This window comes from Chlorocebus sabaeus, chromosome 7 (assembly GCF_047675955.1).
Source record: "Chlorocebus sabaeus isolate Y175 chromosome 7, mChlSab1.0.hap1, whole genome shotgun sequence".
Taxonomy (NCBI): Eukaryota; Metazoa; Chordata; class Mammalia; order Primates; family Cercopithecidae; genus Chlorocebus; species Chlorocebus sabaeus.
The window spans coordinates 49890812-49915081 of NC_132910.1; the positions used below are offsets into that span (position 1 = coordinate 49890812).

The window sequence follows — 24270 nt, forward strand, 5'->3', positions numbered from 1 at the left end:
AATGTCTTAGGTCCTATGTTTTAGGGAGAAATTGGTTTTTCATCTCATTGGTGTTTTGGCAAAGTGAAAACTTTATTGTGACCTTCAGTCACTTTTATGCCATAAAATTACCTGTAACTTTCCTTGCAGTATTTCAAAATAACAATATGTTTATTACTGTTTTCCCCTGTGCCTTCACATCTGTTTTATAATTGCACAATGGATAGAATGATACCATTGAAGGCATATTTTTGGACTAATTTTTTGCATGTATCATCCTTGATTTTCTCAGTACACAAAGGAGAGTGATTAGAAGTAGGGATTTGTGTAGTTCAAGATTTTTAGTATTTTTAAGGTTTTTTCATCATAGTTTTTAATTCTAGTCGCCACACATCTCTAACCCTAGCATTCTGTAACCAAGGAAACGCCCTACTTTTAGCATGGCACAGTGCAAGTATACCTTTTAAAGAAATATTCCAGGTTGAATACTCTGTGTATTCTGAGATAATATTCAAAAGAAGATCAGTGATCCTAGTGATTCAAAAATGCCAAATTTTAACACATTAAAATTGCCTGAAAGTCTTAAGTATTTATTTTTAAAAGTCTTTATTTTTCCTAAATGAAAAAGTGAAGCTGCCATTGCCATATATGGATGCATATACAGCTTAGGGAAACCAATGACTAAAATAAAATCCAACTAAAAAAATAAAATTTAAATTTAAAAATTTCTGGCCAGGTACAGTGGCTCATGCCTGTAATCCTAGCACTTTGAGAGACCAAGGCAGGAAGACTGCTTGAGGCCAGGAGTTCAAGCCCAGCCTAGGCAACATAGCAAGACTCTTTCTCTACAAAAAAGTTTAAAAATTAGCCAGGCATGGTGGCATGCACTTTTAGTCCCAGCTACTCAGGAGGCTGAGATAGGAGTATTGCTTGAGCCCAGGAATTCAAGGATGCAGTGAGCTATGATCACACCACTGCACTGCAGCCTGGGCAACAGAGCAAGATGCTGTCTCTTAAACAAAAAATTTGTGTTGCAAATGTATTTTTCAGGTCAGTTGATTAGCATTTATCTTAAGGCATATCAAGTACACTCAAAGCATTTAGATAGGCCAGTTTAGATTAAAATACAAAGATGAGTAAGGTATATCTATCTGGGGAACCAGCCCCCAGTGTTTCAATGTAGGTTCTTTCTGTTTTCCCTAAGTGTTGGCCCATCTGAGAAATAAAGAGAAAGAGTACAAAGAGAGGAATTTTACAGCTGGGCCTCCACATCACATATCAGTAGGTCCGTGATGTCCCCTGAGCCACAAAACCAGCAAGTTTTTATTAGGGATTTCAAAAGGGGAAGAGGTATACAGGGAGTAGGTCACAAAGATCACATGCTTTAAAGGACAGTAAAGATCACAAGGCAAAGGGCAAAATTAGAATTACTGATGAGGGTCTGTTCGGCTGTGCACGTATTGTCTTGATAAACATCTTAAACAACAGAAAACAGGGTTCAAGAACAGAGAACTGGTCTGACCTCAGATTTACCAGGGCGGGATCTTTTCCCCACCCTAATAAGACTGAGGGTACTGCAGGAGACCAGGGCGTATTTCAGTCCTTATCTCAACCACATAAGACAGACAATCCCAGAGCGGCCATTTATAGACCTCCTCCCAGGAATGCAATTCCTTCCCCAGGGTATTAATTATGAATATTCCTTGCTGGAAAAAGAATTCAGCGATATCTCTCCTACTTGCACATCCATTTATAGGCGCTCTGCAAGAAGAAAAATATGGCTCTATTCTGCCCGACCCCGCAGGCAGTCAGACCTTTGGTTGTCTTCCCTTGATCCCCAAAATCGCTGTTATTCTGTTCGTTTTCAAGGTACACTGATTTCATATTGTTCAAACACCCATGTTTTACAATCAGATTTCATCTTGTTCAAACACACATGTTCTACAATTGATTTGTACAATAGTGGTCCTGAGGTGATGTAATTCTCAGCTTACGAAGATAACAGGATTAGGAGATTAAAGTAAAAACAGGCATAAGAAATTATAAGAGTATTATTTGGGAACTGATAAATGTCCATGAACTCTTCACAATTTATGTTTTTCTGCCACGGCTCCAGCCAGTCCTCTGTTCAGGGTCCCTGACTTCCCACAACATATATCTGCTCAGGAGATAGATGGAGACAGATATGGATGCAAATATTAGCTCTTCAATGAAATAAGTGTTATAATGAAAGAATACTTAAAGATATTAGAAGTATAATAAAAAGTTTTGATGTGGGGGTGGAGTTTCCTGTGAAGATCAGTTTTAAAAATATAATTGGGATGTAAATTCTGTCTCTAAAATACCTTATGCTATGTTTAGCCATCAGAAAGGTTCAAAGTTATTTTCTTTTAACTTTTATTATGAACATTTTGAAACGTATTCAGAAATAGCATTTAGTAAACCACCATGTATCCATCGCCCAAAAGCTTTAAATCAAAGAAAACCTGAAGCCCTTTTTAAAAACATGACTTTATTTATTTATTTATTTATTCATTTATTTATTTTTATAGACAGGGTCTCACTCTGTTGTCCTGACTGGAGTGCAGTGGCACAGTCATAGCTTACTCTAACCTTGAACTCCTGGCCTCAAGCAATCTTCCCACCTTGGCCTCCCAAAGCGCTGGGATTACAAGCATGAGCCACCATGCTCAGCCCTATTTTGTAGTATTTTATAGCTTGCCCTTTAAACATGAGCATAATATCTAGAGTAATAGTGGAGTGACACTAGTTGCCTTCAGAGCTGAGTATCAATTTGTTTAGATGCTGCAAGACATTGTGAAAAATGTGACAATTTCAAATGGAAACATGAAATAAAGTTTTTTGTATGTTTAAACTGAACTGTCAAGATAGTTTACTTTGAAGATTTGAGTTTCAAAAATGTATTATCTAAATCATGCATTTTCTTAGTTTCTTATAATTCTTTATAATGGATTGCTTATACCAGAGCTCCTATTTTTTCTCAAAGTTTGATTATTTTGTTCACATTGTTCTTTAGATGCTATTAAACTACAGCTGGTTGAAGCAGGCCTGGTAGAGTGTCTACTAGAGATTGTTCAGCAAAAAGTGGATAGTGACAAAGAAGATGATATTACTGAGCTCAAAACTGGTTCAGATCTCATGGTTTTATTACTTCTTGGAGGTGAGCTGTAATTTATGCCAGCCAAAGAATGTTGTTGTCAGATTTTTTTTTTAATTTATTGTCTCTTCTGTAAATACTACCCTAGGCATTTTCTCATATTCCTATCTCATCTGCTGTTGAGGTGATGATTTTGACATCTTAAACATGTCATTGATAGAACCAGACATAACGAACCCGAAAAAGAAGTGTCTTCACCATCTTCCAACATTTGAAGAGCTGTCCCATAGAAGAGATAGCTTTGGCACCAAGGGACTAAAGAAAAGCTAGATGGCTCCCTAGGACTTGGACTAGAAAAATGCTAAACTCTATTGTCTAGTATCTATTAAAAGTTTATTGTAAAAAGAATCATTACTTTTCCCATTATGAATGTAATAGTTTGTGAAGTGTGAGTTTCCCAGTTGGATATTCACCTAAGAATATGAATTTGTTACTCTTATTTTTCTCTTGCTTAACTATTTGTTTCATTTGCCTCCAGATGAATCCATGCAGAAGTTATTTGAAGGAGGAAAAGGCAGTGTATTTCAAAGGGTACTTTCTTGGATTCCATCAAATAACCACCAGCTACAGCTTGCTGGAGCATTGGCAATTGCAAATTTTGCCAGAAATGGTAAGCGTATTAGTTCCTCCTTTGTTAGTCAAATACTCTGTATTTGTTTATTTTTGCTTTGCGATCACATATACTAAAACTGGAACAGTTTAGAAGTTGTGTAATATGTGTATAATGCTGCTAACTTTTCAGAAATCTGAAATACTTATAGTGACATTCCTAACAAATTACATATTTTATGCAATTCAACTAAATTCTAATAGTTTAAAGATCATGAAGTGCTTTGAATCAGAGCTTAGTAAGTTTGAATCCCATTCTAGTATACATATGCTTTCTTTTGCCTAGTGATTTTATTTTGGATCTAATTATTGAATATTCATTCTAGGATTATTGTGCCTCACCTTATACTTTTATGCCCATAAAACTTAAGTGTGAATAATCCCTTGGTTTTGTGTAGAATGTTTAATTTAGTTTAACAATATTTTAGGGGGCACCAGACTTCTATGTTATGAAATCTGGCACTACTAAAAAACTCAAATACAGTCTAGAAACTCATTCTTATGTTCCTCATGAAATATACTATGTCTAGGAAATACAGTTTATTTTTCTTTTTAGTTTAATCATCTTCCAATACGAACTGTTAGTATATATTATAATGGCTGACTTACTCTATTTTTACTCCTCCTTTTTGGGAGTGACTCCCTAATAATGGAGGTAAGAGTGCCATAATATGGATAATTATTGAAACTAGATATGGGGTAAATAGTGGTTCATTATAATATTCTCTCTGCTTTGTAAATGTTTGAAAAATAATTTAGGTATCAGCCATGATAGCAAAAGGTAGAGTACTATCACTATAACATTGGGAGAACACAAGCATCACAATAAATGAAAAATATTGGACATTCTAACCATGTGTTTCTACTTCTGATATATTATCTGGCTCTAAACTGAAGATTTTTCTGGTAATTTTTCTGATTTTTAAAATTTTATCTAGTTTAAGAATTTTTATAATACTTCTCACTCAGTGAACAGAAAAACCTGTAAATATGATGGGAGAAAGATTTGGAATTCATTTTATTGTATACATCCATTTTCCCTAATGTAGGTAATAGCCAGACATCAGTATTATAAGATATTTATAGATATTTTAAAGAGGAAGAAAAAGATGTGTGGTTTTTTTTTTCAGATGGAAATTGTATTCATATGGTAGACAATGGGATTGTAGAAAAACTTATGGATTTACTGGACAGACATGTAGAAGATGGAAATGTAACAGTACAGCATGCAGCACTAAGTGCCCTCAGAAACCTGGCCATTCCAGGTAAGACTTAAGAATAGAAGGCAGCTATGTAAAAAATAAAATCCATCATTTGGGGAAGCTATTTACTGTATATGATTTGTGAACCTGCTCTGATGAAGAAAATTAAAAAGAAAAAATAGTCTTCACATTGTTTACATTTTTTCATGCTAATAAATGGAGATCATATGTTAAATAAGTTTTGTGAGACTGTACAAGAATAATCTCTGCCTTCATTCAGATATCCTGTTACCTTTTGTGAATTCTTAGATTTTCATCATGTTGTATAGTTAAGCTTTTTTGCAGTTTTTTGTTTTTGTTTTTTTGAGATGGGGGTCTCACTCTGTCAGCCAGGCTAGAGTGCAGTGATGCAATCCTGGCTCACCACAGCCTCTACCTTCTGGGCTCAAGTTATCCTCCCATCTCAGCCTCCTGAGTAACAGGGACTGCAGGCATGTGCCACCATGCCCCGCTGATTTTTTATTTTTTGTAGAAACAGGATCTCACTATGTTGCTTAGACTGGTCTTGAACTCCTGGGCTCAAGCAGTCCGCCCACCTTGGCCTCCCAAAGTGCCGGGATTACAGGTGAGAGCTACTGCACCAGGCCTTAAGTATCTTTAGTTGAGGTAGAATAATGACATCAATTAACAGAGTCCCCTCAAGAATGACTTTCAGTTGTTGGTGGTGTTTTTCCATAAGCAGACATACAATATTTTAAAATAGCCTTAATGTGCCTTTGGAAGTAATGAAATCACATTATTATGGAAAATACAACAAAAGATAGTTAAAACTATTCTTTTATTCTACTTTCTAAAAATAAATTTCTGGTTAGAAGAAATAGTACAATTACATGATCCAATACATTTGAATTCATTTGGTTTATATAGGATAGTAACATTTATTAATGTCTATAAAATTTATATTAACACAGTTGGATCAAAAACGGAATTGTGCTTTATTGCTGTAAGAGGGTAACTGTGTAAGTAAGTGTTTCGGATTGGGTTTAAAAAGCCATGATATTGTCATAAAAATTATGATATTGTCTGTTATCCACTTATACACAAATAGGATACGGACACACACATAAACAACTGAACTCCATTCTTAAAATTGACAAAAAAGTGACAGGATTGTTTCTAAATGGAAAAATATAACATGGATCTTAAAGACACTCAATAAACCTGTATCAAATTGAATGTTTATCAACAGGAATGCTAATACCATTTTAACCATAGTCTCTCTTTTTCTCCAGTTATAAATAAAGCAAAGATGTTATCAGCTGGGGTCACAGAGGCAGTTTTGAAATTTCTTAAATCTGAAATGCCCCCTGTTCAGTTCAAACTTCTGGGAACATTAAGAATGTTAATAGATGCACAAGGTAAAAGAAATGTTTTCCCCAACTTGCATTTTTGGTATGATAGTCTTAATGTGCTTCTAGTTGAAAAAAGACTTGTTTCTCGCTTTCAGGATTATGTAATCATAAAAAATAGCAAATAAAAGATTAAAAATTAGTTTTGGAACTCCATTTGTTAATTTTTGTGCTTGTTATAATTGACTATTTATTTATAACTATTATTTATTTATTTTTGAGACAGAGTCTTGTTCTGTCACCCAGGCTGGAGTGCAGTGGTGTGACCTCAGCTCACCGCAACTTCCACCTCCTGGGTTCAGGCAATTTTAGTGGCTAGGATTACAGGCATGCTCCACAACTCCTGGCTAATTGTTTTTGGAATTTCACTAGAGATGGGGCTTGTTGCCCAGGCTGCTCTTGAACTCCTGGCCTCAAGTGAGCCACGCACTTCAGCCTCCCAAAGTGCTGGGATTACAGGTGTGAGCCACCACGCCCAGCCTATTATTGACTTTAAGTAGAAATTATACCATATATCTCCTTATTAATTCTTATAATCCTGGTTTTAGTTTGCTTTATTATCAATTTTGGGGGAGGGCATTGTGTTTTGGCATTCTATACCCATTTTCACCTTGGCTTTGAAATCAAATTTCATTATTGTGACAGTCAAAAATCTTAAAAATTTGTCTTGTGGCAGGGAGAGCATTTTTCTATTTGCAGAAACAGCAGTCAGAACCACTCCTAGGAATGAATTATGTTTATTTACTTATTTCTAAATTCTAAACCCTTTTCTATATTGATTGCATAGAGTCCTTCTAAGAACCCTGCATTATAGTCTGCCAGAGCACTAACAGACTAGCAGGCTTAACCAAAAGAGGATGAAATCATTTGTTTTTGTATTTTCTATAAAATTTCACAATGTTACAGAAAAAGGCAAATAGCCCGTCACATAAGGAATATTTGCAGTTCTAGCTTTAATGAAATTGTTGTGCTGTGTTTTTTTAGATGTATTTCTCCTTCACACTCTTAAATCTTTACGAATTACTTCAGCTGATTGTCTGTTAGTGATTCATTCCTTGGTTTGCCTTCTTTCCTATAGCAGAAGCTGCTGAACAACTGGGAAAGAATGTTAAGTTAGTGGAGCGTTTGGTGGAATGGTGTGAAGCCAAAGATCATGCTGGTGTGATGGGGGAGTCAAACAGACTGCTGTCTGCCCTTATACGACACAGTAAATCAAAAGTAAGTTCCAGAGGAAACTGTTCACTAGAAAACTTCAGAGCGTCTTTTTCAGAAACCCAGCATTGTAGGTCCTAACAACTGGGATAATATTTACCTGAAAGTATTGTGAAGATTCAGTGAGATCATGTGTATAATGTGCTTAGCTGGTACATGGGATATAGGAAACACTCAGTAAATGGGGGTTGCTGTTGCTGCTGCTGTTGTTATTACTTTTACCACCACCATTACTAGCATTAGTGTCAAACATTTCTTTGTGCCAGGCATTGACCATGCAGGCTACTGATATTTAGAATTTAGAAATTAAATGATATCTAGATAGTATATGATGTCCAGAGCTCACAGAGTTAGAAAAAAATCCATTCTTGTGACTGTGCAGCTTTCTGGCACATGGTAGATAACCAATAAATGAACAGATGAGCTGTTTCAAAGATCACAATAGTGAGTACCCAGGCCAGCAGTTCAGCAGCTGATTTAGTATCTAGATTATATGATTTTTAAATTTTTTAAATACTGTTTTTTTCTTTTCTTTTTTTTTGAGACTGAGTCTTGCTGTCGCCCAGGCTAGAGTGCAGTGGTGCAACCTCGGCTCACTGCAACCTCTACCTCCCAAGTTCAAGCAATTCTCCTGCCTCAGCCTCCAGAGTAGCAGGGATTACAGGCAGGCGCTACCACGCTCGGCTCATTTTTGTATTTTTAGTAGAGATGGGGTTTTACCATGTTGGCCAGGCTGGCCTCGAACTCCTGACCTCATGATCTGCCTGCCTCGGCTTCCCAAAGTGCTGGGATTACAGGCATGAGCCATCATGCCCAGCCTTTAATACTGTTTTCTAAGGTGACCCTTTCAGTCATTTCTCTTGTACAACTTCAGTAGTGATTATATATGAGGAGAAAGTTTAGAACTCAAACCCACCAGCTGTTTTCATTTATTTTTAGAACAGATAAGAAGATGCCAAGAGAAAAAGCATAAAACTAAAACTGTTCTTGACTTGTATAAATCTCTTTCATATAAATTATTCACTTTGCCATAATAGCCATCCCAGCTGGTTAGCCTCAGGAGTGTTCTTCTCCATCAGATGCTAAATCTTGAGAACTTTCCCTGGGGAAAAGCAGCTGTTAACTAGGACCTTCCTATTACCTGTCTCACCCAGACCACCCTAAAATCTTATACATTTTCCCTGACACAGGACCAAGTAGTATGTTGGCAAAGTGGAAGTTATCAAGAGAGAATAGCAAAATGGCTTCATTGGTACCCCTTTCACCCCTTCTCCATCATAACTGCTCTCTCATGCCCATTTGTTCATTTAACAGTTAATATTTGAGTTCTTGCAGTGTAAATACTACAAAATAGTGCTTCTATAAAGGAATTAACTATCTATTGAGGGGACAGACATAAAAACAGCTAGCTTAAGTACAGCATTAAAGCTACATATGCTATTCGGATGTAACAGAGGAAAGAAAGACTTAACACACTGTCTGAGTGGTCTGGGATGGTGTCATAGAAGGAGTGCTATTTTAGGGGCTAACTAGGAATCTCTCAGGAGGAAAGGGAAAGAGAATGAAGGAAAGGGCCTTTTCAGGCAAAGACAACAGGATGTACAAAAAGTACAGAGATGTAAAACAGCATAATTTTAGAAGGAAACTGCAAATACAGCAGTATTGCTAGAACATAGAGTGTGGAGAGAGACAGTGGCCAGAGAGGTTGAAAACTGGGAATTAAGTGAATTATATGTCAAGTTAAGGTGTATGGACTTGATTCTGTAGAGAATTCTGGAGCACTTAAAGGATTTTAAGCAGCAAGTTGCCATTATTTGGGTTTTTGTTTTTTTGGAGTTTTTTTGAGATGGAGTTTCACTCTTGTTGCTCAGGCTGGAGTGCAATGGCACGATCTCCACTCACTGCAACCTCCTTCTCCCGGATTCAAGCAGTCCTCCTGCCTCAGCCTTATGAGTAGCTGGGATTACAGGCATACACCACCATGCTCGGCTAATTTTGTATTTTTAGTAGAGACAGGGTTTCTCCATTTTGGTCAGGCTGGTCTTGAACTCCTGACCTGAGGTGATCCGCCCACCTCAGCCTTCCAAAGTGCTGGGATTACAGGTGTGAGCCACCACACCCAGCCATTTAGTTTTCTTTAGAAAGATGTCTCTAGGGTTTAAAGGGGGTAGAAAGAACAGTTACTGCAAAAATATATATGAGAGTTGATAAAGGACTAAATTAAGGTTTTGAGTTAAGCAACTTGAAATTGCTGATACTCAGCCATTTTTGAAACAAATTTCATATGGGTTATTCAACTAGAAGCAGTGAGGATGGAAAAGAAGAGACAGAATTGAGAAAGATATGGGTGGTAGAATTGACAGATTCAAAGTAGAATTAAAGGAGGAGGTAGTTTTAGAGCTAATTCCAAGTTTGGGGTTAACCACCAGATTGGGTTATGCCATTCAACAAAATAAAACACGATAGGAAGAGGTGCAGCTAACACTCCCTAAACTTGCCCACTCACCCATGCTCTTTGGAGTCATTACCCTTAATCTTTTTGCTCTACTCCAAGAGAATCTCCACCATTGGTTTGCAGGGGTGTGTAATCATTTGGATTTTCCTGGGCCATATTGGAAAAAGAATTGTCTTGGGCCACACATAAAATGCATTAACACTAACAATAGCTGATGAGCTTAAAAACACACACACACACACACACACACACACACACAATGCAAAAAAAATCTTAAGCACCGTTGGCATTTGAAGAAGAAGAGAAATCTAAAAGTTTAGAAAACAGGCTGGGTGCGTTGGCTCACGCCTGTAATCCCAGCGCTTTGGGAGGCCAACGTAGGCGGATCATTGTGGTCAGGAGTTCCAGACCAGCCTGGCCAACATGGTGAAACCCCATCTCTACTAAAAATACAAAAATTAGCCAGGCATGGTGGCACGCACCTGTAATCCCAGCTACTAGGGAGGCTGAGGCAGGAGAATTGGTTGAACCCGGGAAGCGGAGGTTGCAGTGAGCCAAAATCGCACCACTGCACTCCAGCCTGGGTGACAGAGCAAGACTCCCAAGACTCTGTCTCAAAAAAAAAAAACTTGGAAAACATACTTGGGGGAATAATCAAGGAAAACTTCCCTGGTCTTGCTAGAGACCTAGACAACCAAGTACAAGAAGCTCAAAGAACACCTGGGAAATTCATTGCAAAAAGATCATTGCCTAGGCATATTGTCATCAGGTTATCTCAAGTTAAGACAAAGGAAAGAATCTTCAGAGCTGTGAGGCAAAAGCACAAGGTAACCTATAAAGGAAAACCTATCAACTTAACAGCAGATTGCTCAGCAGAACCACTACATGCTAGAAATTATTGGGTCCCTATCTTCAGTCTCCTTAGAGAAAACAATTATCAGCCAAGAATTTTGTATTCAGTGAAACTAAGCTTCATAAATGAAGGAAAGATACAGTGTTTTTCAGACAAACAAATGCTGAGAGAATTCACCACTACCAAGCCAGCACGACAAGAACTACTAAAAGGAGCCCTAAATCTTAAATCCTGGAAACACATCAAAACAGAACCTCTTTAAAGCATAAATCTCACAGGACCTACAAAACAAAAATACATTTAAAAATTGGGGGGGTATACAGGCAACAGATAGCATGATGAATGGAATAGGACCTCACATCTCAATACTAACATTGAATGTAAATGGCCTAAATGCTCCACTAAAAGATACAGAATTGCAGAATAGATAAGAATTTACTAACCAACTATCTGCTGCCTTTAAGAGACTTACCCAACACGTAAGGACTCACTTAAGGTAGAGGGGTGGAAAAAGATATTCCATGTAAATGGACACCAAAAGTAAACAGGAATAGCTATTCTTGTATCAGGCAAAACAAACTTTAAAGCAACAGCAGTTCCAAAAGACGAGGGACATTATATAATGATAAAAGGCCTTGTCCAACAGGAAAATACCACAATCCTAAATATATATGCACCAAACACTGGAGCTTCCAAATTTATAAAACAATTGCCAATAGACCTAAGAAATGAGATAGACAGCAACACAATAGTGGGGGACCTCAATACTCCCCTGACAGCATTAAACAAGTTATCAAGAGAAAAGGCCAACAAAGAAACAATGAATTTAAACTATACCCTAGAACAAATGGACTTAACAGATATTTACAGAACATTCTACCCAAAACTGCAAAATATACATTCTATTCATTAGCAAATGGAACTTTTCTCCAAGATACACCATGTAATACTCCACAAACGAAGCCACAATAAATTTAAGAAAATTGAAATTATGGCAAGTACTCTCTCAAACCACAGTGGAATAAAACTGGAAATCAACTCCAAAAGGAGCCTTCAAAACCATGCAAATACATGGAAATTAAATAACCTGCTCCTGAATGATCATTGGGTCAACAATGAAATCAAGATGGGAATTTAAAAATTCTTCGAACTGAACAACAATAAATGATACAACCTATCAATACCTTGGGGATACAGCAAAGGTGTTGCTAACAGGAAAGTTTATAGCCTGAAATGCCTACATGAAGAAGTCTGAAAGGTCACTAAGATACAATCTAAGGTCACACCTCAAGAAACTAGAGAAACAAGAACAAACCAAACCCAAACCCAGCAGAAGAAAGGAAATAACCAAGATCAGAGCAGAACTAAATGAAATTGAAACAAAAAAAGACAATACAAAAGATACATGAAACAAAAAGCTGATTCTTTGAGAAGATGAGTAAGATTGATAGACTATAACCAAGAAAAGAAAGAAAATTCAAATAAACTCAATTAGAAAAGAAATGAGAGATATTACAACTGACACCACAGAAATACAAAAGGTCATTCACAGCTACTATGAACACCTTTACATGCAAAAACTAGAAAACCCAGAGGAGATGGATAAATTCCTGGAGAAATACAACCTTGCTAGCTTAAATCAGGAAGAATTAGATACCCTGAACAGACCAGTAACAAGCAACAAGATTGAAATGGTAATTTTAAAATTACCAACAAAAATGTCCAGGACCAGACAGATTCACAGCTGAATTCTATCAGACATTCAAAGAATAATTGGTACCAATCCTATTGACACTATTCCAAAACAAGAAGAAGGAATCCTCCCCAAATCATTCTGTGATTAGTATCACCCTAATACCAAAACCAGGAAAGGACATAACAAAAAAAGAAAACTACAGACCAATATCCCTGCTGAACTTAGATACAAAAATCCTTAACAAAATTACTAGCTAACCAAATCCAACAACATATAAAAAAGATAACTCACCATGATCAAATGGGTTTCATACCAGGGATGCCAGGATGGTTTAACATACCCAAGTCAATAAATGTGATATACCACATAAACAGAATTAAAAACAAAAATCACACGATCATCTCAATAGACGCAGAAAAAACATTCCACAAAGTCCAGCATCTCTTTATAATTAAAAATCTTAGCAAAATTAGCATACCAGGGACATACCTCAATATAATAAAAGCCATCTATGACAAACTCACAGCCAGCATAATACTGAATGGGAAAAAGTTGAAAGCATTCCCTCCGAGAACTGAAACAAGATAAGGATGCCCACTCTTACCACTTCTATTCAACAGTACTGGAAGTCCTAGCCAGAGCAATCAGACAAGAGAAAGAAATAAAGGTCATCCAAATCAGTAAAGAGGAAGTTAAACTGTTGCTATTTGCTAATGATATGATTGTATAGCTAGAAAACCCTTAAGAGTCCTCCATAAAGCTCCTAGAACTGATAAAAGAATTCAGCAAAGTTTCCAGATACAAAACTAATGTACACAAATTAGCTCTCCTATATACCAAGAGCAACTAAGCTGAGAACCAAATCAAGAACTCAACTCTTTTACAATAGCTGCAAAAAATAAAATAAAATAAAAATACTTAGGAATATTCCTAACCACGGAGATGTAGTTTTACAAGGAAAACTACAAAACACTGCTGAAGAAAATCATAGATCACACCAACTAACGAAAATCATCCAGTGCTCACCGATGGGTAGAATCAATACTGTAAAAATGACCATACAGCCAAAAGCAATCTGCAAATTCAGTTCCCGTTAAAATACTACCATCATTCTTCCCAGAACTAGAAAAAGCAATTGTAAAATTCATATGGAACCAAAAAAGAGCCTGCATAGCCAAGGCAAGACTAAACAAACAACGAATCTGGAGGCATCACATTACCTGATTTCAAACTATACTATAAGGCCACAGTCACCAAAACAGCATGGTAGTGATATAAAAATAGGCACATAGGCCAGTTGAACAGAATAGAGAACCAAGTAATAAACCCAAATACTTACAGCCAACTGATCTTTGACAAAGCAAACAAAAACAAAGTGGCGAAAGGACACTGTATTGAACAAATGGTGCTGCGATTATTGGCATAGAAGAATAAAACTGTTGCCTCATTTCTCACACAAAAAAAATCAACTCAAGATGGATCAAGGACTTAAATCTAAGACCTGAAACTAAAAATTGTAGAAGATAATATTGGAAAAAAATCCTTCTAGACATTTGCTTAGGCAAGGATTTCATGACCAAGAACCCAAAGCAGATGCAATGAAAACAAAGGTAAATAGCTGGAACTTAAGCTAAAGAGCTTTTGCATGGCAAAAGGAACAGTCAGCAGAGTAAACAGACAACCCACAGAGTAGAAGAAAATCTTCACAATCTATACATCTGACAAAGGACTAATATCCAGAAGCTACAGTAAACTCAAACAAATTAGCAAGAAAAAAACTAACAATCCCATCAGAAAGTAGGCTAAGCAAATGAATAGACAGTTCTCAAATGAAGATATACAAATGGCCAACATATGACAAAATGATCAGCATCACTAATGATCAGGGAAATGCAAATCAAAACCACAATGCCATACCACCTTACCCCTGCAAGAATGTCCATAATCAAATCAAAAAATAATAGATGTTGGCATGGATGCAGTGAATAGGGAACACTTCTACACTGCTGGTGGGAATGTAAACTAATACAACCACTATGGAAAACAGTGTGGAGATTCCTTGAAGAACTAAAAGCAGATTTACCATTTAATCCAGCAATCCCACTATTGGGTACCTACCCAGTGGAAAAGAAGTCATTATACGAAAAAGATACTTGTGCACATGTTTATAGCAGCACAATTCACAATTGCAAAAATGTGGGACCAACCCAATGCCCATCAATCAACGAGTGGATAAAGAAACTATGGGGCCTGGTATGGTGGCTCACGCCTGTAATCCCAACACTTTGGGAGGCCGAGGCAGGCAGATCACGAAGTCAGGAGATCAAGACTATCCTGGCTAACATGGTGAAACCTTGTCTCTACTAAAAATACAAAAAATTAGCCAGGCATGGTGGCAGGCCCTTGTAGTCCCAGCTACTCGGGAGGCTGAGGCAGGAGAATGGCGTGAACCCGAGAGGCAGAGCTTGCAGTGAGCCGAGACCGCTCCACTGCACTCCAGCCTGGGTAACAGTGCGAGACTCGTCTCAAAAAAAAAAAAAAAGAAAGAAAGAAAAGAAACTATGGTGTGTGTGTGTATACATATATGATGGAATGCTACTCAGCCATAAAAAGGAATGAATTAATGGCATTCGCAGCAACCTGGATGAGATTGGAGACAATTATGTAACTCAGGAGTGGAAAACCAAACATCATATGTTCTCACTTATAAGTGGGAGCTAAGCTATGAGGATGCAAAGACATAAGAATGACACAATGGACTTTGGGGACTCAGGGGAAAGGATAGGAAGGGGGTGAGGGATAAAAGACTACAAATATGGTGCAGTGTATACTGCTTGGGTGATGGGTCCACCAAAATCTCACAAATCACCACTAAAGAACTTACTTATGTAACCAAACACCACCTGTTCCCCAATAGCCTGTGGAAATTAATTTTTTAAAAAACTCACAGAAAAATTTCATAATGGTTTAAGAAAGCTACGAATTTGTATTGGGCCACATTCAAAACCATCCTGGGCCACAGGTAAGACACGCTTGGTTTAGAGTTTTGGCAAACCATAATTGTATTAACTGATTTACAGACATGATCCTGGCACCTGAATTTGGAACACTCAGATAAATTCCTGTTACATGTAGTAGTAAGGCTAATGGAAACCTTAATTAATCTAGTATCTTCAGTATCAACTAACAGAATTATGTAACCAAACCATTTATGGACACAAAAATATGTCCAGAGGAAGATGCATCCCAGCTTCTTACAAACATCTGAATTTAGGTGCCAGAACTATTTAAATGCTATAATATTTAATAAATTTGAAGATTTTGAGGCTCTTCTGTGAATTTTATCATAGATCCACCTTTCCCTTATCTAACCTCCTACTTCTTGCCCATCCCCCAAAAGCAGAGTTCAAATGCCCATCACCATGCAGGTTCTTTGAATGATGAGAGCTATGGCATGGTACCCTTTTAGGAAAAGGTGGGTGGGGGTGTGTGTAGCAGAAAACAACTTGAAATTATATAGGATTGTAACTTTATAGTTACATATTACAACTTTAGGATTACAATTCAATACCTTTACGTATCTTTCCTACAATTGAGAGTATACTGCTGCTAAGCAGCAGAGGAGCCTTGATTCTCACACTTTAATAATCAGAACTATAAAGTATATTATTTGCGTGAGTTCCAGGTCAGAGCTGTTATTTTCAAACTTAACCAACATTAAAGTAGACATGACTACTTTTGAGCAGCAGTTCAAGTTTGTTTCATCAAATTATAATCCCAAGAAATCTTCCACAAAGAAAGAGTTGCATAGGTAGATTAGTTATGGAAATAGTAAATTATTTTTTCTTTGCCTTTGAGATTCACAGCACACATTAATACTAAAGAAACCTTTTTAATTTTATTTGAATCCATTGATTCCCAAACTGTTTGACCATGGATCCTTTTTGCAGGTGGCATCTATTATTACACTGGACATACTTTGGAAAATGCTGTTCTGGAATAAGTTTTTAAAATAATTAAACACCAGGTTCAAATGTATTACATTCCTATAGATCCTTAGCCAGCTATGTGAATCACAGCTCTCTCCTTGTGTTGTTCTTAAACTTTGAAGATCATGCCCCACCCTGAATTCCGTCTTAGAGTTCAACCCTTCAAAAGTTTGCACTGACTCACAAGGTTTCATGCCGCTTAGTCATCTCAGCCCTTTGCAGTGTATTCCTGTGCTGATGCTCTTAAGGTCACACCTTTCTTTGAAAGAATGCCCTAGTCTAGGACTGCTGACCAACTACCTGAATCTTCCAGTTATAGACATCAAAAATGTAAAGAGGAATATAGGTTGCCTTTATACCAGGAATATAAAAACTCCCTGCTATCAAAGCCAGCACTTTTCTTTACCCTTTAAGAGTATTCTTTATCAGTTACCAGGCTAAAAACTTGTTTAAACCAATGTATTTAGTCATTTGCTCATTCATCCAACAAACATTTATTTAAATCCCATATTGAAAAGGCTTTGATGATACAATCTTGAAAAAGAAAATTTTTGTTAAGTGGCTCACCAACTTAGTGGCTATGCCAACCTGCAATCTTATAAATTACCTCAAATCAAAGCCTATCTGAAAATATTCCGCTGTGATCAATATGACACAGTTTTCAACAGTCTTAAGCTGGGTTGATTTCACTAATCAAGGGCAAATTGACCAAATGCTAAATAGATGAAACTGTTAGCATGAATAATTTGCCTTAGTTTTATTTTACATTATACTAAAATTTAGCTTTCTATAAGAATAGAACTATGAAATAAAATACTGTTTCAAACTGCACAAAGCATCTCCAGAATTTTTAAGAACAAAGACCATCCATCAGCCATTCTACCTGGGCTTGAGCGTTGGCTTTACCACTTATGGTCTGAACTTGGGCAGATGACTTAATCTGAGCTTCAGGTTCCTTCATCTATATGAACAGGAGATATCTAGCTAATGGGATTTTCTGCAGGATTAAAATGTACTAATATCTATAAGCTACTCAGTACAGTGTCCAGTTTGAAGTTTTTGCTCCATAAAGGGTTGTCATCAGTATTACTCTCTGTCACATATGACAAATACAATGTTTTGTCTGTTTTTTATCCCATATTCTGTAAGGCAAAGTGATTCCATAGAGTGAGTATTCAATAAACATTTGTTGAAGTAGTTGATGAGAGGGCAGGAAATTTTTTTTTTTTTAAGTTCTAGGGTACATGTGTGCAACATGCAGGTTTGTTACATATGTATACATGTGCCATGTTGGTGTGCTGCACCCATTAACTCGTCATTTACATTAGGTATTTCTCCTAATGCTATTCCTCTCCCCTCCCCCCACCCCATGACAGGCCCAGTGTGTGATGTTCTCCGGAGGGCAGGAATTTTAAAAAGGAGATACTCAGGTGTCTGTTCTGGAAAAGTGAGATGAAAAGAAGCTATGCCTGGCCAAAGGGCACTGTTCATTTCTGATGTACACATTTCCGTAGTTCATTCCCTGCTCTTCCTTCTGCTACACTGGTCTTTTAAGTGTGATTAGAAACGTAGAGGACAAAATGATAGTTCAAGCATCTTCCCTAAATGATTGCATATGTATCTGTTCATCTCTTGTGGTATTCTTTTCTCAAGCTCTGTTGTGATTTTTATAAAATTTTTTACTAAGAATTCTGTATCTGTTTCACATAAACTGTTGCTGAGTAAACAGTAAATTGGGGAGGTTAGAAAAAGCTTTCTAAAACAGATTGATGGGAAAAAATGTATTAGATGCCAGAACACAGCTACCATAAAAACTTATTTCTTGGACTCTATTGATTTAGCATGTTTGATCACTAAACAAGTTTGAGCTCAAAGCAAAGATACTGTCTAAAAATAGTTTCCTCAAAAAATTTTTATGAAATGGAAGCATAAAGGAAACCCTTTAAAAATATTTTGGCAAATTTGAAAAATATTTGCTAAAAATATTGTAGCAAATTTGAAAATTTTGAAAAATACAATTAATTTTGAAGCTGACTCAGAGGCTGCTTTTTTAAAATATCCAGACCTTCAAATTATTAAAAATGTGAAAATAGAGAAAATTATTTTTAAAATATTTCTATTATTGAGACCTCCCACTAAATCAGATTTAGTTCAAGAGTTCTAAGACAATGGAACCCTCAGTGGAATGAAGACCAAAATGGGTACTAGAAATAAAGGTGGACATTGTTTTTTTCCATCTAACTTTTGCCAGATGGTCTTATATGTCTTTTATGTAATAACTTTGTAATAACAAAAACCTATGAGATATATACTTACATCATTCCAGTGACATGGAGATATTACTGAGATAAGAGAGGTTCAATAATGTGCTCAGTCAGTGGGATTTATTGAATCCAGAGCTTGATGTCTCCTTTGCCATGGAGAGAAGACAGAGCTCTAAGCACCATGAGAAATGAAGGCAGATGGAGAATTTTAAGTTCTGCGCAGTCCTTTTGCATGTAATTCAGTTTTCATATTTGTAAGATTAAATCAAGGGGTAAAAAGTACTTTACCCTGGAACATCTGCAGAACAACTACCTGGCACTATCATGAAAATTTAAAAGTAACTTTTTTTTTTTTTTTTTTTTTTTTAAGAGGCAGGGTCTTACTCTCACCCAGGCTGGAGTGCAGTGGCGTGATCATAGTTCACTGCAGCCTTGAGCTCCCTGGCTCAAGCAGTCTCCCACCTGAGCGCCCTGAGTAGCTGGGACTGCAAATGTGTACCACCATGCCTGGCTAATTTTTTTATTTTTTGTAGAGATGGGGTCTCACTGTGTTGCCAGGCTGGTCTCAAGTGATCCTCCTGTTTTGGCCTTCCAAAGCACTGGGATTACGTCCTGAGCCACCATGCCCAGCCGAGAACTTTTTTAAATTCCAAGTTTTATTCTTGTTTGTTGATCCTAAGGTAGGTCAACATTTGAGGCGATGGCACTTTTACTTCTTTGGCTTTAGTAGCTTCTAAGCCTTCTGTTTTTTTAATATGAACGGCAGTGGTCTTTTCTACTTAGGCAATTTAAGTTGTCATCTTTTGATGAATGTATTTAAAGCTAAAAGCTTTTTCCTTCTGTGGAGAAAAAACTATGATTAAATCAAATTATTCATACAGGACACTGTCACAAAACCACTCAACAATGAGTTGACTGATTTTAATGCATGTTCCTAATGTTTAAAATTAACGTTTATAATTCTCTGATATTTATTTATTGTAGGATGTAATTAAAACCATTGTGGAGAGTGGTGGCATCAAGCATTTAGTTACCATGGCAACTAGTGAACATGTAATAATGCAGAATGAAGCCCTTGTTGCTTTGGCATTAATAGCAGCTTTAGAATTGGGTAAGTACCCCAGTGACAAACTTATTTTCTTCTATTTTTATCTTGGATGAAAGGAAGCATAGAAGTGGAGTTGAAGTCAGACAGAACCTTGACTGGAAGCATTTTACTAGTGTCTGTACCGTTCTCTGGATCTATGGAAATCATTCCATATAGGTTATTACAGCTGTCCCCTTTGGCTGTGTTTTTGGTAACATTTTTAGGGCAATGCGTTAAGGTAAGTTTAACTTTTAAATAATGTCTCAAGTTACAGCCGCTTAGAGAATAGAGAAAACATTTTCAGCAGGCTTCACAGAGAAACCAAACAATATTTAGAATACGACAGCATATGAAGAGTCTGCTACTCTCCCCGTGACCCAGACTTTCTCTTCCATCTCTGCTCATTCTACTACCGATTCTTTCTTGCTGTTCTCCTTCTTCATCACCATGACTTCTGTTGCTTGGTAGCATTGCCTTACTCTAATGTCTTACCTTCTGTGTTACCCTTCTGTGTGTTTTGCATTCAGAACTCCCCCAAAGCAGAGGCTAAAAAATTTCATTAGTTTCAGTTTAACATAGCATTTTTTGTTTGTTTGTTTGTTTGTTTTTTTGAGACAGTCTTGCTTTGTCACCCAGGCTGGAGTGCAGTGACGCAATCTCAACTCACTGCAACCTCCGTGTCCTGGGTTCAAGCAATTCTCGTGCCTCAACCTCCCGAGTAGCTGGGATTACAGGCATGCACCACTGTGCCTGGCTAATTTTTGTATGTTTTGTAGAGACGGGGTTTCACCATGTTGGCCAGGCTGATCTTAAACTCCTGACCTGAGGTAATTCACCCACTTCAGCCTCCCAGAGTACTGGGATTACAGGTGTGATCCACCATGCCCGGCCCTAACGTAGCATTTCTAATGGGCAGAATTCATCATGAGAAGCTAATTCATAGGCATCTAGTTTATGAATAGCATCAACTAGATGGCTTAGGAGCCAACCCAAGACAGTCAGCCAGGGATGGTATAATAGAGTCACATGGCCTGTGGTTAAAGCCTAAGGCTGCTTTACACAAAGGAGGACTTTACACTTAGTAGGGATGTCCTATCTAATTCAAAGCCATTTGGATAAATACTGTTAACTGATAGCCTCTTAATTCCCACTGATGACTTATATCCATAATTCTCACACTGGGGCGAATGGACCCTCCAACCCCAGTTCCAGGAAGAGGAAACACTCATGTGAGTATTTTTTTATGTGCATAGAGTGTGTAATGATCAAGTCAAGGTGTATAGGATATCCTTCTCCTTGAATGGTCTATTGTTGACTGGAGGCCTTACCAATAACAGTCAGTGAACACATATTTTGTATATTATATACTATATTCTTATAATAAATCTAGAGAAAAGAAAATGTTAAGAAAATCATAGGGAAGAGAAAATATATTTACTATTTATTAAATAGAAGTGGATTATCAAGAAGGTCTTGATCCTTGTCTTCACATTGAGTAGGCTGAGGAAGGGGAAGAACAGAAGAAGGGGCTTAGTCTTGCTGTCTCAGGGATGGCAGAAGAGAAGAAAATCCAGGTATAAGTGAACCCACACAGTTCAAACCTATGTTGTTCAAGGGTCAATTGTATATTCTTCGGTGAAATGCCGATTTTTGTCTTTTACCCTGTTTTGTTTTTTTGTTTTGTTTTGACTATTGAGTTTTGAGAGTTCTTTATATATTCTAAAAGTTTATAGTTCTATATTTTACATTTAAGTTTGTAATCCATTTTGAGTTAATATCGGTGTAAGGTATGAGGTTTAGGTTAGGGTTCATTTTCTTTGTCCCATGGATGTCTAATTTTCCTCCACTGAACTGATTTTGTACCATTATCAAAAGTCAGTTGAGTGTATATGTGTGAGTCTATTTCTGGGTCTTCTATTCAGTGCCTTTGACGTAAGTGTCTATGTTGCCACCAATAATATGCTATCTTGATTACTGTAGCTATAGAGTAAGCCTTAATACTGGATAGAGGAATTTCTCACACTTTATTCTTCTTTATCAAGATTGTTTTAGCTATTTTAGGGCCTGTGGCTTTCCATATAAGTTTTAGTGTAAGCTTGTCTATTTTCTATAGAAAATCTTGCTAGGATTTTGATTGACATTGCATTGAGTCCTTATCTTTTACTTGTGGAGGAAATTACGTGATTTATAGGATTGGCTCCAAAATAATTTGAGATGGATGAAAGTAGGTGAATGAGACAGATTGGCCATAATTCTTTAAGGTGATAAGTGCATAATGTATATTATTATACCATCTTTTCTGATTTTGCATGTGTTTAACATTTTCCATAATAAAAAGTTTAATTGTCTCATATTAAAAGAAATGTGTTAGTATTAAATATTAAGCTCAAACACCTGAAATGTCTACTGAAATCTAGTTCTGTTTATTTTTTTCACATGGTCTGAATTTAATATTATTTTTCTGGGTCATTATTATTTATCAGTTCCATTTGGAAGGTTTCATATGGTCAATTTCTGGAAAAGGAAGCAGTGTTTATGCTGAGGGTACTGGGTTCATACACAGTAGATATAACTTATACTTTGTTTTATTTTGTAGGCACTGCTGAGAAAGATCTAGAAAGTGCTAAACTTGTACAGATTTTACATAGACTGCTAGCAGATGAGAGAAGTGCTCCTGAAATCAAATATAATTCCATGGTCCTGATATGTGCTCTTATGGGATCTGGTAAGTATTCTTCTAGCATCTGATGTCCATAAACATATGGTTCACATTAAATATTAAACATGGAGTAATAGTAGATGATGGCTTTGGGTTTTAAAGCCATTAGAAATTAGTTTGTGGAGGTTATAAGATTGCTTTTTTCCCCTGTTACTGTAACCACTCATTTCTTTATGGTGATAACATTGAAAATCTCTTCTAGCTGTCTTGAAATATACACTACATTGGTATTTTCTAGCCATCCAACTGTATAATAGAATTACTTTTCACTTAAGATATTCCCAAAAGATTCTTACTACAATAGAAAGTATCATATAGTGAATCTAGACAACATTCAGTATTGCAAAATCAGTAAGTCTCATGAACCCTAAAATGTTATTTTATAGCAAGCACAGGTTCTGATTTTGTATGCCATAATATTAACTAAGGAATTTGTTTAGGAGGCCAGGCACGGTGGCTTATGCCTGTAATCCCAGCACTTTGGGAGGCTGAGGTGGTGGATCACTTGAGGCCAGGAGTTTGAGACCAGCCTGGCCAACATGGTGAAACCCCGTCTCTACTAAAAATACAAAAATTAGCCGGGAGTGGTGGCACACGCCTGTAGTCCCAGCTACTCAGGAGGCTGAGGCAAGAGAATCGCTTGAACCCAGGAGGCAGAGGTTGCAGCCGAGAGATTCTGCCACTACTACAGCCTAGGCAACAGAGCAAGACTCGGTGTCAAAAAAAAAAAAAATTGTTCAAGAAATCATTGGTATATCTTCTATGGACATTGGCATATCTTAGTATATGTTCTGTGGACACTTGAAAAGAGTGTGTATTGTGCAGTTATTGGGTACTGTTGTATAAATGTGAATTTGATTCTGTTGGTACTAGTGTCAAGTTTCCTGTATTCTTGCTAGTTTTCCAGTTAATTGTTCTGTCAATTGTCGAGAGGAAGGGTGTTGAAGTTTCTCGCTATAATTGTAGATTTGCCTATTTCTCCTTTCTGTTCTGTCCATTTTTGCTTAACATAATTTTCAGCTCTGTTGTTAGATACCTACACCTTTAGGATTGCTGTGCTTTCTTGAGGGATTGACCCTTTTATCATTATATAATGTACCTCTCTCTGGTATTTTGCTTTGCTCTCATCAACTTTATCTGACTTTAACATAGCTACTTCTGCTTTTTATTATTATTATTATTACTATTTTATCTTCTTTCATGTGCCACTACAAGAAGCCATCCTACTTTCTTTTGAATAACATTCACATGATCTTTTCCCACTCTTTTGGTTTCAGTCTGCTGTATTGTATTTGAAGTGAGTTTCTTGTATGCAGCGCAAAGTTGTATCATTTTCTAATCTACTCTACCAGTCCCTTTTGTGTATTTAGACCATTTACATTTAATGGGATGACTGATATGGCTCAAGTCTGCAGTCTTATTTTTGTTTTCTGTTTGTCCCATTTCTTCTTTCTTTTCTTTTGGTTTTTTTTGTTTGTTTGTTTGTTTGTGAGACAGAGTCTCACTCTGTTGCCCAGGCTGGAGTACGATGATCTCGGCTCACTGTTCTTTATTTCTGACTTCCTATGGGTTAAACATTTTTTAGTCATTTACATTTATTCTTCCTCATATATATATA

The 24270-nt window shown here is 36.9% G+C and overlaps 1 protein-coding gene across 7 annotated transcripts in view; it reads left to right on the forward strand.

Annotated features, from left to right (window-relative positions):
• The window catches only part of RAP1GDS1 (Rap1 GTPase-GDP dissociation stimulator 1), a 172645-nt gene that overhangs the window by 143728 nt on the left and 4647 nt on the right, over positions 1–24270 (forward strand). For 5 of the 7 annotated variants that reach the window (XM_007999316.3, XM_007999319.3, XM_007999317.3 and 2 more), the window contains 7 exons: positions 3017–3160; positions 3636–3767; positions 4897–5031; positions 6261–6386; positions 7456–7595; positions 19831–19957; positions 22530–22658. In XM_007999316.3, the coding sequence (XP_007997507.1) occupies positions 3017–3160; positions 3636–3767; positions 4897–5031; positions 6261–6386; positions 7456–7595; positions 19831–19957; positions 22530–22658 (933 nt within the window). The remainder of the gene's footprint in view (positions 1–3016; positions 3161–3635; positions 3768–4896; positions 5032–6260; positions 6387–7455; positions 7596–19830; positions 19958–22529; positions 22659–24270) is intronic. The other 2 variants (XM_007999318.3, XM_073017497.1) reach the window with 1 other exon arrangement.